Source organism: Liolophura sinensis, chromosome 1 (genome assembly GCF_032854445.1).
Source record: "Liolophura sinensis isolate JHLJ2023 chromosome 1, CUHK_Ljap_v2, whole genome shotgun sequence".
NCBI classification, from domain to species: domain Eukaryota; kingdom Metazoa; phylum Mollusca; class Polyplacophora; order Chitonida; family Chitonidae; genus Liolophura; species Liolophura sinensis.
In genome coordinates, this window is record NC_088295.1 from 90,350,750 (window position 1) to 90,366,685 (window position 15,936).

At 40.5% G+C, this 15,936-nt stretch overlaps 1 protein-coding gene across 1 annotated transcript; it reads left to right on the forward strand.

Moving 5' to 3' along the window:
* The first annotated feature begins 3,087 nt into the window (after positions 1–3,087).
* LOC135482064 (lachesin-like) lies at positions 3,088–12,485 on the forward strand. Its single transcript, XM_064761897.1, has 10 exons — positions 3,088–3,271; positions 4,573–4,667; positions 5,918–6,188; positions 6,625–6,731; positions 7,362–7,602; positions 8,868–9,025; positions 9,413–9,608; positions 10,289–10,525; positions 11,402–11,470; positions 12,233–12,485. The coding sequence occupies exons 1-10, from the start codon at positions 3,193–3,195 to the stop codon at positions 12,331–12,333; spliced, it is 1,554 nt and encodes a 517-aa protein (XP_064617967.1). The 5' UTR covers positions 3,088–3,192; the 3' UTR covers positions 12,334–12,485.
* The last annotated feature ends 3,451 nt before the right edge of the window (positions 12,486–15,936 follow it).

Below are 15,936 nucleotides of genomic sequence, written 5' to 3' on the forward strand. Positions count from 1 at the left end.
CTCTCACTAATGCGATCACAGTGAGTTCAAGTCCAGCTCATGCCAGCTTTCTCTCCGGCCATACGTGAAAAGGTCTGTCGGCAACCTGCGGATGGTCGTGGGTTTATCCAATCAAATAAATAAATATTCAAGAGTATATTGTTTAAAGTGTCTTTTCGTAATTTTTGCCAAGAAATAGAATTAGAATTTGTCTAACTCAAAGCATATATGTGAAACTGATCTATACTGAAACAGAAGCCAAAAAGCTGGTTGTGAAGACTGCGCGGGAGCCGTGAAACGGCATACAGTTCGGGGTTGATTTGTGTTTTGTGTTCAATTCAAAAATAACGTGCAATATTGCCCATGTTAATTCATGGTGAAAACCATCGTTCCTTCTCGATTAACCGTACCATTCCCACAGTGTGTATGGTCGCCCTACACGGAACACCTGTCTTACATAACATTGCCACAGTGAGTAGAGTCGCCCTACACGGAGCACCTGTCTTATATAACATTGCCACAGAGGGTATAGTCCCCCTACACGGAACAGTTGTTTTACATACCATTACCACAGTGTGTATAGTCGCCCTACACGGAACAGTTGTCTTACATACCATTGCCACAGTGTGTATAGTCGCCCTACACGGAACAGTTGTCTTACACACCATTGCCACAGTGTGTATAGTCGCCCTACACGGAACAGTTATCTTAAATGCCATTGCCACAGTGTGTATAGTCGCCCTACACGGAGCACGTGCCTTACATACCATTGCCACAGTATGTATAGTCGTCCTACAGGGAGCAGTTGTTTTACATGCAATTGCCACAGTGTCTATGGTCGCCCTACACGGAGCAGTTGTCTTACGTACCATTGCCACAGTGTTAATAGTCGTCCTACACGGAGCAGTTGTCTTACATATCATTGCCACAGTGTGTATAGTCATCATACACGGAGCAGTTGTCTTACATCTAATGAATAACACACCTTGTCATTATGTACATATGCTTACATGTTCAACATTTTAAAGACTTTCTTGTTTGATTTTTTTTAAAGGAAGAATCTCCACAATGAGGCTGTATGTATATTAGTAACTGATTGATGGGCCTGTTCAATGAAACCCTGTCAGTTGTACATGGATACACATTTGCTATTCAGGAGGACTCCTTTAACTTTGTGTATTAGCTGCTTCTGTAACCTTGTGTATTAGCTGTACATCACTACTGCATAAAGGCCAAGATATACAAAGGCATTGTGACGTGGACATTTTTTTAGTTTTGTTTGTGTGTTTATCGTCTTTTAATTAAGCAGGTCGTAGTATATCAGGCGTGTCGGCGTGTTAGAATATCAAGTATCCAGTGTCATGCTGCTGAACCATGACTTCTAATCAGACAGGTTTTGTTGTACATTTAGGATCTAAATATTTTGACGCCATTTTGTCAGGATTTCATTAAGTCGTGGGGAACAAGGGAGGAATATAGTGAAAACCCTGGTACTACTTTATACATACATGTGCAGACATCACCCCGATAGATGGAGGAAGCTAACCGTTACCATAGCTGTAAGTCTTTTAAAACTAAAACATCGACATTTCTGTGATGTGCGACCTCGAAAAGTAATATATTGGCGTACCCGTGGTGACATCCAAACACATATATGTAAGTCACAAGCATCGATTTAGGGCCTTGTGTCTGAATGAATGACCGATCAGAGCAGATTCTAAAAAAAATGTCTGACATAAGTTAAAATTTGAAATTTACTTTGATTTAATTGCCTACCTTTTGGCACAAAGAGACTAAAGTGTTATCCTAAGACAAATCTATCTTAGTTTGAACTGCTAATTGGGCCATAAAATATGAATAATTATAGTCATCATATATACTGACTCGCGTCAAACAACGCTTTGTAGAACTCTTCCACGCAGCCCTGACGTTGATTCCACAAAGCTATTTCTCACTTTCAAAATTTAAAATAAACAGATTTCTGGCCACCCCACTTTTCGACCCAACCACATAAAAAACACACCACAGTTAATGTTCATTGCTTTGTTCACTAAGGTAAGAATATAAATATCGAGTTTACCTAGGTTTATATTATAATGCTAGATATGAATTCCCTTTTGCGATTTTGTGGATGCTTATAGCTCCCCTTTTCAGACTCCATCCTAACGCACAAATTTTCAACATTTTCAAGCTAAAGGATCCGTACATCTGTTTATATTTGGTCGAAAAGGCATTTAAAACATGTCTCCGGATGTCTGGAATCTCAGAGCTTCTGGGCAGCCCCTGGATCCTCATCTATAATTGACTGGGATGGTCTATCTTGCGTGCCTATCTTCGACTCCATCACCTCGTCACCTCGCTGCCTACAGGTCTAATTACTCTGGTCAATGTATAATAAACACTGTTCAGTTTCCGCATGCGCTATTTGAGCAAATATTTCACAGCTCACAAAGCGCGTCGGTAATTCGGAGGAAAGTAAATATATGCATGTATGGGAGAGAACCAAAAACTAAATTTGTGGCAAAATGTGGAGTATGGCCCTTCTTCATCACAACGTTGAGGACGAATATTTTGGTCTCTTTAAACACGTTCAAATGCGCAAACAGCGTTGACGGGCCCGGGACTCTCGCTTCATTGGTTGGGATAATACACCCCCGCTCCCCTCCCACACACCCCCTCACCCCCCACTTTTTTCATTTGCTTCCTACGCCCCTGGTATAGGTTAGTAAACCTGTAACTACAGCCTTAACCAAACTCATATTTCTCTATATATTGTGTGAGGTGGACGTGCATGCATATTGCTCCAGTGAGGTGTCACTAGGTTTCCTATCAAAACACATACACCTGCGAGGCTACAAGCCACACCTGCATATGGGTCATCTGTGTTCATTTTGTGCACAGACTTTTAGGGATTGTTAAGAGCCAATGCGGCGCTCACCTCTGGCGCTGATTGCGTCAAAGCGGATGGCGCTTGTGGAAGAACGCAATCATTCACACCGCTCCCCATCCACCCATGGTTAAGATGACTCACAGCTAAGCCCGCTGATGACGAGTATTGACGACACTGCCCCTATTTGTGTGTGTTAGGCGCATGCGCGTTACGAAATATCCTGTACGCATTAAACAATATTACACCTGTTTATTACAGAGGCTTTGCTGCCAGGTATATCTGTCACATCTGTCATCCGAATTACCTGAGTTATCGACGAGAAGATGAGGACAAGTAGAGCTACCTTGCCAGCTACAGGGGTGATGTTAGCTGGACTACTGCTGACCTTAACACTGAGTGCGGGTAAGAAAAGGACAGTATGAGTCGGTGTTAACATTTGAATGGTAGCCATTGACCAGGTGTAAGGTTTACGATATAGGTAGTGTGATATGGGTGAGGACGAAAAACACAACACTTCATAGGAAATATGTTCGGGGGAGTGTTTTGAGTTTTGAGTGTGTACGAGAGAAGGGGACTACTAATCAAAATTGTTTAAACACGGCAGCCATTTTTACCTCACTGAGTAGAGAATTAGGTCAACCACGGTCAGGTATGTTAGACAGGTATTGTTTCTCAGTGAAACCCGGTACTGTCTCTGAACCCAGCAACCGGTCTCAGCTATATCCAACTTTAAGTAATCAGAGTGTGTTTCTACAGACATATAGATCTATACACAGGACCATGACCGTTATCGGCGATACTCTCACCTTACGGATATGCGTGTAGATGTACGGCAGAGGCTTTTGAGAACGCCCTACTTGAGCGCTGTATTTACATATCGACTACTCAGAGCTCATACAGTCTGACCCACTGAGCCTGATTGCTGAGCCATTTGTGTAGCATAGAAAACGACGAGAACTGAAGTATACACATCTAACTGGTACATCATAATAATCACCATTTCATTATACCGGTACTGTATTATAGTTGACTCCAAATAAGATGAAATGTAAAGTGAAATATTCTAGGTTAACAATGACACATGAATAAATAAGACCTACGCTTAATAACAATGTTAATATCTACATCTACATGGTGATAAATTTTGTAGTTGTTTTTCTGTAAGAAATGCTGGTAGTCCAAATCTATGCAAACAGCGATTAATACGCTTTTTTCCTCTAGTTTTAGTCCGGGGAATTGTTACAATGCAGTGCAAACAGTTGAGAAAATGAAATGCAAATGTCCCGCCTACCATGCACATGTACATATCTGTTGTATATGGAGATCCAGTGTAAACGTCATACTTTAATGGGAACGAGGCTATGTCAGTAAACTAGCATCCTCATACACCTTAATGACTTAAATAAGGGCAGGCGATTTTGAACACGGAAGGATTTAACTTGGACGTACGTGGGATCGCAAACTATGATGGGTTTCCTTTGAATTCGATTTCTTTCCACCGTAATGCTGGACGCCGTCGTACAGCTGAAACATTCCTGAGTACTAATCTAGTAAATAATGAGATAAATCATTTAAACTGTAACCGGTGGATACATGCCTGTAGTCCATTAATGTGGCTTGAGTTTTAACTACACGGTGTTGTCAACTTGTCTTTGTCGAAGTCGCAGAACACTAAGCATTGCTCTTTTGTGAACTGTTTCCAGGGCAAGAAATCGTCAACAATATTGCGTCGCCGACATTAAATTTAGGAGAAACAGCCAACTTAGACTGCACTGTCCGCCAGAAGGGTTCCTACAAGGTATTGCATGAGACACAAGATCGTAGCTGTACACTGCAATACAGATTCACCAGTATACCAACAGAGAGAAAACTGCCACTCACAATGACCAATACACAAACAGAGAGAAAACTGCCACTCACAATGACCAATACACAAACAGAGAGAAAACTGCCACTCACAATGACCAATACACAAACAGAGAGAAAACTGGCACTCATAATCACCAATACACAGACAGAGAAAAAACTAACACTCATAATGACCAAAACAAACACAGAGAGAAAGCTAAAACTTATAATGACCAATACACAAACAGAGAGAAAACTGACACTCATAATGACCAATACACAAATAGAGAGAAAACTAACACTCATAAAGACCAATACACAAACAGAGATAAAACTAACACTCATAAAGACCAATACACAAACAGAGAGAAAACTAACACTCATAATGACCAATACACAAACAGAGAGAAGACTGACACTCATAATGACCAATACACAAACAGAGAGAAGATTAACACTCATAATGACCAATACACAAACAGAGAGAAAACTAACGCTCATAATGACCAATACACAAACAGAGAGAAGATTAACACTCATAATGACCAATACACAAACAGAGAGAAAACTGACACTCATAATGACCAATACACAAACAGAGAGAAGACTAACACTCATAATGACCAATACACAAACAGAGAGAAAACTAACACTCATAATGACCAATACACAAACAGAGAGAAGACTAACACTCATAATGACCAATACACAAACAGAGAGAAAACTAACGCTCATAATGACCAATACACAAACAGAGAGAAAACTGACACGTACAATGACCAGTACACAAACAGAGAGAAAACTGACATACGTAATGACTACTACACAAACGAAGAGAAAACTAACAGTCATAATGACCAATACACAAACAGAGATAAAACTAACACTTATAATGACCAATACAAACACAGAGAGAAAGCTAAAACGTATAATGACCAATACACAAACAGAGAAAACTGACACTCATAATGACCAATACACAAACAAAGAGAAAACTGACACGTACAAGGACCAGTACACAAACAGAGAGAAAACTAACAGTCATAATAACCAATACCTACACAGTGTGAACATGTACAATCAGTATTCTTTGTTCTTTTGCCAGTGAACGTAAATCAGTTATCGTCCAACGTAAGTTTATTCTATGTAAAAAAAGACGATGTTTAAGCTTGTGAATGCGTCGTATATCCTTTGTTTTAGCTCCACTGGAGCCAGTTGTTGAACAACCAGTTCCTGCTGTTATCAATAGAAGAATCCATCGAGGCGACCAATCCTGTGGAAGGACTTTTCCCTAATAATAAGACTAAGTATGAAGTGGACAGAACACCGAACGACGACCTATCCCTGACTTACCGTCTCACCATCAACAGGCTGCAGGTGTCTGATGCTGGACTGTACCAGTGCTCTTTGGTAAAGTTAGAAGGCGGAGTTCAGCATACTGTTAAGAAAAATGGCACTATCTCATTACATGGTGAGTGGAAATAGGGAAAGGCAACATAACATCTCTGCTCTGTTTAGAAAATTGTTGAGTGTACAGAGTCGAGTTTAATGCGAAAATATTCCAGTTCCAAAACTTCTAAATACTGTAGTACTATAAAAGACGTGTATTTTCTATCTACACCACATCTCACTTATTCAACGTTGCCGGAAATCGTACTCTTCTTTTTGTGCTTCCCTGGGAATGACAATACATCACTTTTAGATCCTCGTGGGAAGGTCTACCAGCAACATAGAGATGGTCATGGATTTCACCCGGGCCCTGCTCGGTTTCCCTCTACCATACTTCTGGCGGTCGTCGTATTAGTAAAATATTCTTGAGTAGGCGTAAAGCACATAAACAGATAAAAATAGATCACAATCAAAGAGACAATGTGTCATCACTGCTGCTTATACCTAATCTATTTCAGGAGTTTCGGGTGGACCTCGAATTATCAACAACATAGGAACGGTCAAGGGTCGCGTGAGCCAAAGCGCTAACTTAACGTGTCTTGTGGCGAACAAAGGAAGCAAACAGGTAAGCACAACTGTTCACATTCTCTAGATAATCTCTCTGGATATGATACACAGAACTATGTATACTTTCTGCGGGTTATGTGGTATAACAGTTTGTTAAAATCCTCCAGGAAAGATGTGTGTCCGTATGTTTAACTATTATACTTTTTCCTACATTTATCCAGCCGCTGTAATAGACAGATTTACAATGTCCTAAAACCTAATGACTCCTCGTCGTCATATGACTGAAAAATGTTAAGTACGACGTTAAACCCAAAGCTGTTCATGCATTTATCCAGTTGCTATAAGAGACGGCTTTGTAATGCCGGAAATGTAAGTATCTATTTAATGTTAAAATGAACTTTGCAGTCAAACCAATAATTTGCGCTTTTTTGTTATGTAACAGACATGCTTATAATACACCTGTCTCCATGGGGCTTTATTCCCATCTGTATAAATGTTTGTACTGCCATATATGCTATAAAATGTATATTAAATGAGTAAACAAACTCAAATCAATCAACTAACGCCAAGAGTTTCTAAATATCCGACACAAAAGGGAATAGACTGTTTCAGTATATGGATATTTTTTTACTATGCTTTAGACTTTTGACTGTGCTTTATCAGACTACCATTTGATTACGTCTTTCAGGTAAAATGGAAAAGAAAAAAGACTAACACCGATTTAACATCCGACGGGAGAGTAATAACTTCGAATCCCATCGAAGGAGAACAACATAAATACAAAATATCGACACAAAACACGTTAACAGGTGTCCAGTTCGTGTTGACAGTCAACCATCTGACCATGCAAGATGACGGCGAATATCAGTGTTATGTACAAACAAGCCGAACACCCTACCCTTCTCAGACAGGACGGCTGCAAATAGGGGGTAAGGCATCAGTTATTATGTGTACCTACAAGTAAGGCATGTTACCCTTCTCAGAAAAGACGGTTTGAAATGGGGGGTAAGGCAGCAGTTATTATGTGTAGCCACAAGTCAGGCATGATACCCTTCTCAGAAAAGACGGTTTGAAATAGGTAAGGTAATACTCATTATATATACTCACAAGTCAGACACCCTACCCCTCTCGGATGGCTGGAAATAGGGAGTAAGTCATTATGTGTACCCACAAGTGAGGCTGGTACCTTCCTTAGACAACACGGCTTGAAATAGAGGGTATGGTAACAGTCGTTATGTGTACCGAGAAGTCAGACATGATATCCTTCTCAGACAGGACGTCTGGAAATAGATGGTAAGTCAGCAGTCACTATGTGTACTCACAAGTCAGGCTGATACGGATCTCAGACAGGACCTCTGGAAATATCCATCTCAGACACGATACCCAACTCAGATATCACGACTGGAAATAAGGGGTAAGGCAGCAGTCGTTATAAATATGTTTTTACACTACTGGGACACACGGCAAGTGGTTATGGCTTTGGTTTTTGGTGTTAATTTACACGTCACCAGCATTCTGCAGGTTTCAATGGCTGTGGCTTTGGGTGTTAATTTACACGTCACCAGCATTCTGCAGGTTTCAATGGCTGTGGCTTTGGGTATTAATTTACACGTCACCAGCATTCTGCAGGTGGTAATGGCTGTGGCTTTGAGTGTTAGTTTACACGACTCCAGCAATAGGCAGGTGGTGACGGCTGTGGCTTTGGGTGGTAGTTTACACGTCACCAACATTCTGCAGGTGGTAATGGCTGTGGCTTTTGGTGTTAGTTTACACGTCACCAGCATTCTGCAGGTGGTAATGGCTGTGGCTTTTGGTGTTAGTTTACACGTTACCAGCATTCTGCAGGTGGTATTGGTTGTGGCTTTGAGTGTTAGTTTACACGTCACCAGCGTTCTGCAGGTGGTAATGGTTGTGGCTTTGAGTGTTAGTTTACACGTCACCAGCATTCTGCACGAGGTAATGGCTGTTACGTTGTGTGTTAGTTTACACGTCACCAGCATTCTGCAGGTGGTACAGGTTGTGGCTTTGGGTGTTAGTTTACACAAGACCAGTGTTTTGCAGATGGTAAAGGCTGTGGCTTTCATCACTTTTCCCAAGTCTAATCCTTATCAAACATCTCCTAAGTGAGTGTCGCCTAGTTCTAGTGTTAGATTGTTGCCTTTCCTTTTTTAATATTCCTTCTCTCTGTTCACAGTACCCCCGACAATAACAACCAACACCCCACAGAACGTCACCCGTCAGTCGGGCCAGAGTGTCTCCCTAGAATGCTTGGCAGACGGAGTCCCCGACCCCCAGATCGTCTGGACCCGTCTGGACGGGGCCCAATTACCTTCTGGACATTTAAGCTATGAGGTAACACAACAAAGATGGGAACAGTTTGGTAAATGGTAGTGATTAGATTTTGTGAAACTTTAGGAAGGGGGGAAACTGTTAGAATTTACAAGGGTCAGATGCGGACAGTTGTTGTGGACAGTTGTGGATATAACATTTCTGCTTTTTAATAAATAATTGTGAGGAATATGGCAGAATATAGAAATATAGACACGTCACAACGACCGGCATTAGTTTTAGGAGTGTGTATATTTATCAAATTTATTGATTTATTAATTAATTAATTTATCACTTTACTTTTCTTTTTCTTGATTTATTTTTTTAATTGGTCCTTACCCCCCACTTTAGATTATTTCACTTATATGATATGAATAAATAAAATGCATTGCTCTGTACATTTCCTCCTAGGGTCAGAACTTGATTATTCCTAGAATTACCACGGAAGAACGTGGGCTGTACCAGTGTAAGGCATCCAATGATTTTTTCCCGCAAGCAAAGAAGATATTCAGGGTGTTGGTTCCCTTCCCACCCACTTCAAGGCCATCACAGATCGAGGTGAAGCAGGCCCTTGGTCACCTCGCCACAATGTCCTGCATCTTTCAAGGTCAGCGTAGCATATAAACATAATGCTGATAATCCTAAAATCTGGTTCCAGGATAGCCTTAACACGTATCTGGTGCCAGGATAGCCTTAAGGTTCCAGGATAACCTTAAGACATATCTGGTTAGAGGATAGCCTTAAGACGTATCTGTTTCCAGGATAGCCTTAAGGTTCCAGGATAGCCTTAAGACATATCTGGTTCCAGGATAGCCTTAAGGTTCCAGGATAGCCTTAAGACGTATCTGGTTCCAGGATAGCCTTAAGACGTATCTGGCGCCAGGATAGCCTTAAGACGTATCTGGTGCCAGTATAGCCTTAAGACGTAATTAGTTCAATCTCACAGATGTAACCTGCATCGTCAAACAGTTTCTGTCAATTTAAGAGACTGGCAGATTCTTTATTCCAGGTGAAAGTTGTTTTCCTCAGATCACCTCACTCAACACATTGACCACGGTATATGTTTAAAAAGTAAGTTCATTTTCAAATTTCAGTATCTGGCAAATTTATTCAGTATTTTTGGAAAAAAGGAAGCGTCAATTTGCACATTATAATTGTGCTATGTACTAGTCAAGCAGGAGAATGTGACTATGAAGATATGTTGCTCTGAGAATAATCTTCAGCATCATCGGGCTTGTTCAGAATGGTTGCCGCCCAATGCTTATTAATATATGTGACTTGATTTAGGTTACCCTGATGTTGTGCCGACGTGGTACAAAATGTCAGGTTCAAACAAGGTTCCTGTGCCCACGACTGACGACAACTACCATATAACGCATTCATTTGGGGACGGAGTTGTTTGGCCGCTCAATTATAACAGGTTTAGTTTGAGCATCCAGAAGGTGAAAAGTAGTGACCTGGGAGAGTATCGCTGTGAAGGAGTGTCCAGTGGACAGACCGTCTTCAGCGGTATCACATTAACAGGTACGACTACAGCCAAATCACAATAACAGGTACACATGCATCTAGCGATATCACATTAACAGGTATGTCCGCAGCCAGCAACAATCACAATAACAGGTACGCCTACAGCTAGTGACATAACAATAACAGGCACACCTGCATCAAACGATATCACATTAACACGTACGCCTGCAGTTAGCGATATCACATTAATAGGTATGTCCACAGCCAGCGACATCACAATAACAGGTAGCCTACAGGTAGTGACGTCACATTAACAGGTATGTCCGCATCTAGCAACATCACATTAACAGGTATGCCTACAGCTAGCGACATCACGATAACAGGTAGGCGTGCAGCTAGCGACATCACAATAAGAGGTACACCTGCATTTAGAGACATCACATTAACAGGTACACCTGCATCTAGCGACATCACAATAACAGGTACGCCTACAGCTAGAGACATCACATTAACAGGTATGCCTACAGCTAGCGACATCACATTAGCAGGGTCTTCCAGCAACCTGCGGATGGTCGTGGGTTTTCCTCGGGCTGTGCCCGGTTTCCTCCCGCCATAATGCTAGCCGCCGTCTTATAAGTGAAATATTCCTGCGTACGGCGTAAAACACCGAACAAATAAATAAATAAGTCACATTAACAGATAGGCCTTCAGCTGGCGACATCACAGTGACAGGCACACCTTTATCTAGCGACATCACAATAACAGGTATACCTACAGTGATATTTAAAAGATGCGCAATTAAGCCACCATGTCACATCTATCACAGATACCTCCTAAAGTTTACTCTTTACCTTAGCGGGCAGATGTCATTTAGAGATAATACTGTGGTTTTAACTGCACTAAAGAGATGATATTGGTTTTTTTGTGGTTCAGAATCAGCGACATGTGTTGGTGACGGGTGTTACAATATTGTAACACGACCCACAGCCACACCGCCTCAAGGTAATTATTCTTCATTGTTTCAGATTTTTCATATCATTTCGTATAGATTCGAATGTTTCTCTCGTTCTTTAATTCCCCAGTGTTTCTCATTGTCTCTGTCAGTTCGCATTATCTTCTCCATCCTGTATTCACCTTCTCGTGGCTTTCTGTCATGCCTCATTATTCCTCAACTGCGTTCATGTTCTCGTTGCTTCCCATCAGTCCTCATTATCCTCCCCAACCCTGTGATCACCCTGTCGTTGTTTCCCATCAGTTCTCATTGTCCTCCCCCGCCTTGTGTTCACCTTCTCCTTGTTTCCTATTAGTTCTCATCATCCGCCCCGCCCTGTTTTCACCTTCTCCTTGTTTCTCATAAGATCTCATTATCCTCCTCCACTCTGTGCATTCTTCCCTTTGTTTCCCATCAGTTCCCATTATCCCCCCTACTGCGTTCACCTTCTCCTTGTTTCCTATTAGTTCTCATCATCCTCCCCACCCTGTTGTCACCTTTTCGTCATTTCCCACCAGTTCTCATTATCTCATTATCATTATCCAAACCTTGTGCTGACCTTCTCGTTGTTTCCCATTAGTTTTCATTATTTTCCCTCACTGTGTTTACCTTCTCGGTATTTCCCATCAGTTCTCATTATTCTTCCCACCCTGTGTTCACCTTTTTGGTGTTTCCCGTAAGTTCCCATTACCCTCTCCACCTTGTGTTCACCTTCTCGTTGTTTTCCATCAAAATGTCTATTACTGACTCCTTGCCATTTGTTTTCCCTTCAGATCACACGAAATGTCAGGGCAGCAGTTGTGTCGACATCAGCGCTCGGCTTGTGGGTGAATCGCTTCTGCTGGTTATACCGCTGATCGTCACTCTGCTGTGATCATGCGAGGATGTCAATCTGCTGACAAGCCTCACTTTATCTAGTAAATGTTGCATGTTTACATGTAGGTCAAATTTTCATCTAATTATTGAATGATCTGATACACCATACAAACAATGTTAACAGCTCTGGTTACCGTGTATTACGATGATTTCTCTACCCCCCCCCCCCCCCTATCTGTTAAGGTTTTTAATGAAATAGACCCGCTACAGTATAAAACACCGCCCAAAGAGAAGGACAAGCTTCTAAAAACTTTTTAACTCTCGATTGTCATTGTGGTTTCTAAAGGTTGATAGACAGATATCGATGCAATAAAATTGGATTTTGCGGTTAGTACAAGTGAGAAACTGATGCATTTTGGACCACGCAATTAAGAGCAGGGCACCGAAAACGGCTGCCCGTGTCACAATGCCAGCGTGTTGGGCAGGAGACTGCAATAACTCGTCAGTATAAGCTGGCAAGAAAACCGCCTCGGGAGAGTCATTACTTGAAGAGAATATGGTGACTGTGCACTATTCTTCCTGAACAAAGTCAGATTTATAACGAAAATAAGAAGTTCCTGCTATGTTCGGTAAATTCCTGGTTCAGCCAGCCAGGTCAAATGCTTACACTCATGCAGGACGAAAACGTGCAGCGCCGCTAAAGCACGACGTTTGTATCCACGAACATCGCCCTTACCGAGCGCCAAACTAAAAGAAACATCGGCCCTTTCAACACGGAACATAGCTGATACTCTTTAATTGGGTATCAGGCGTTTTTGTTTGTATTTACACATTCTGGAATTGTTTATTACCGATGGTACGGGAGAGCTCCTAGGTTTTGTAACGTCACTCTAAGTAGCTATAACCTGGCAAAGTAGCGTCACCAAATGAGTGGCTAGGTACTGACGATTGTTTGCTATTTACTTTTTTTGATAAGCGGTGTAGAATTTTAAAAATATTTTTAGAACATTTCTGAAGTACTACTTTATTACTTAATTCAGCTTTAGTGGCTGACTTTATGTTCACTTTAAACTGCAAATCATTCTTTTCGTTAGCATATAACATATATCAATCAATGTCCCGTTGATTAGAGGTAGATTTCATCATTAAAAAACCATTTTAACTTTGTGTTAAAATATATTGATTATCTCTAAATGTCATCTGAAAGCAAATGTGTCAATAGCTCATCTTTACAGCACCAAAAGCCAAGCATTGTGAAGACGTGCTAAATTTGAACTTAGGCCTAAGCCAAAATGACTCAGTGATACCGGAATCCTCTGGATGTTTTTAGTGTATCCATTCAATATACATCGATTGTTAGTCAGGTTATATAGATGATGTGGAATGTATAATGTCTATCCAACTATGCTTGAAGCGTATTAAATGTTACCTCAGCAACGTTATTGGCTGTACGGTGTACGGATGATGACGAGGAGACACCTATAGTGTCAGTCTCAAATTTCCTCAACCCGTAAAAATGTCCATCATCGTATATAAATAAACTACCCGTTTATGTTTGTGATTTTGTCACTCTCACTGTTCCCTGTGTGTACACCAATATACTGACTCGTGTGTGCATCAGTATACTGACTCTTGTGTGTACATCAGTACACTGACTCTTGTGTGTACGCTGAAACACTTATATATAAAGACGTATACACAACTTGAAAGCATATAAAGAAGATAGAGGCTAATTCTGGCGTCGCGTCCGTGTGCCGAATGCATAAGGTGTAAATACGTGTGAAGAAGGTAATGATAATGCGTAAATGTATATTAGATGATGATGATAGTGTTATGACAACCTGTTTATAAGGTGGTATAGCTATCATTGCTTTACACATGTACCTTGCTTATTTGTTTTCAAGGAAATATTTATTAATACATTCCATTCATTGAGATTTTGTAAGCCCCTCGGCAGATTCGAGCATTATCATTGACAATAATTAAAATGACTTTGTAATTTTGATTAGTTATCGTCACTGTTTTTATTATCTGGTCTCCCAAATGCGCCTAGTTTGTCACGTGATCATTAACTATTGAAAGACAATCACTGCGACATATCTTACACCGTTTATATGATTATTATTGTTCCATTTAGTATAAATGCTATTTTTGTACATATTTTAATAAAATAAGGTAAACAAGAGTAATGGATATATTTGTTCACGTGTTTCTTTCTGAGAATTTATTCACAGACATATTATGTTAACAACATGCAAAGTGAATTGATCAACAAGTAAAAGTGAGAGTGTTCAAATCAGGAATACTGCATTAATTCCCTAGGTTAATGTTTAACATGTTATATTATCAGTAGAAATAGTTTTCGTTGATTGCTCCAGCTGGTGCAGGATTGTCTGTACGACAAACGCATGGTCCTTCAGCGGATGGGATACGGTGACATTCTCCGCTCCACTTTATGCACCGTAATAATGGTTACAAAGCAGGGCACAGCCTGGAATACAAAATAATAGCTATAAATGTTAACATCTCACTCCAAAAGAGATATTGGTTGCTGATAAGTATGTATGGATGTAACGTACATTTATTTTAACGTCTTGCGCTGAAGGGAAATTGAAATCAATAAAAGGGAAGCAGAAAGTTAACTTTAGATTGCAGGCAGAGGCATACTTTTTTGAAACGAAATTCATTAATGTAGCATTGTTCAAGTCTGATACATTCTTGAATAATGATCTCTTGCTATCGATATGTTGGTTATGTTCTAGTGTCCAGATAATTTTTATCTCGTTCTCATGAAACACAAAGTATCGTAAAACGCGTACTGAGAGATGAAAAATGATGTGTGGCGACACGCTTCAACCCATGTCCATTACAAAAATGCATCCCTCGATGAAGAAAAAATAATACCGCTCCAGAGAAGACGAACGAGAACAGCATCATACTATAGAGCTTCATGTCGCTGGTTTTGAAAACAAACACAAATACTTGTAACCGTGAAATTTCACAGGTCACCGTAGTTAAGGATATTATATCGTAGCTTCGTTTGCATGGCCACTTACTCAGTCGCTCGACAATGTTGTAGATATTTGCACATTCCTGTTGACATTCGTCCAATGTAAGGTGCTGAAACCAAGATTTACAAGAAACATTGTGTAAATTACATGTATCAATGTAGACACAAAAATGCCTGTAAATTTTTGTGGTAGTATGTTGTGGCCGTAAAAATTGTCAGTGGTATGTATGTTGGTAATATTATTCCGATAGTGTTAATGGCATTACAATTAACTACACTTAATTTGACTAAGTAAACAAGTCTTCGGGCGTAATGAATTGGTATCGTTGAGTTTCACCAATGATTTTGGATTCATGTGTTACGCTTGGCAAATTTCAGTTTGAGTGGTAAATATTAGAAATGGTAAGTTAGGCTCGAAAGATTGATTGAGAGAGAATAGAATTAGATGTGGTGAAATGACTTGAGGTTAGGATTAAGTTTGAACGAATAGATGATTGGTGAAGTAGATTGGCTCAAAGCTAGTAAGGTTGCTTCAGTTTAGTTTATGTCACTTCTCAGCTCATTGACGAGGTGCAGTTGTCATTACCAGGTGCCCTTTGCCCATAACCCTGATGGCAATGTGTCAAGGGGAATACGCAAGGTTCATCTCAC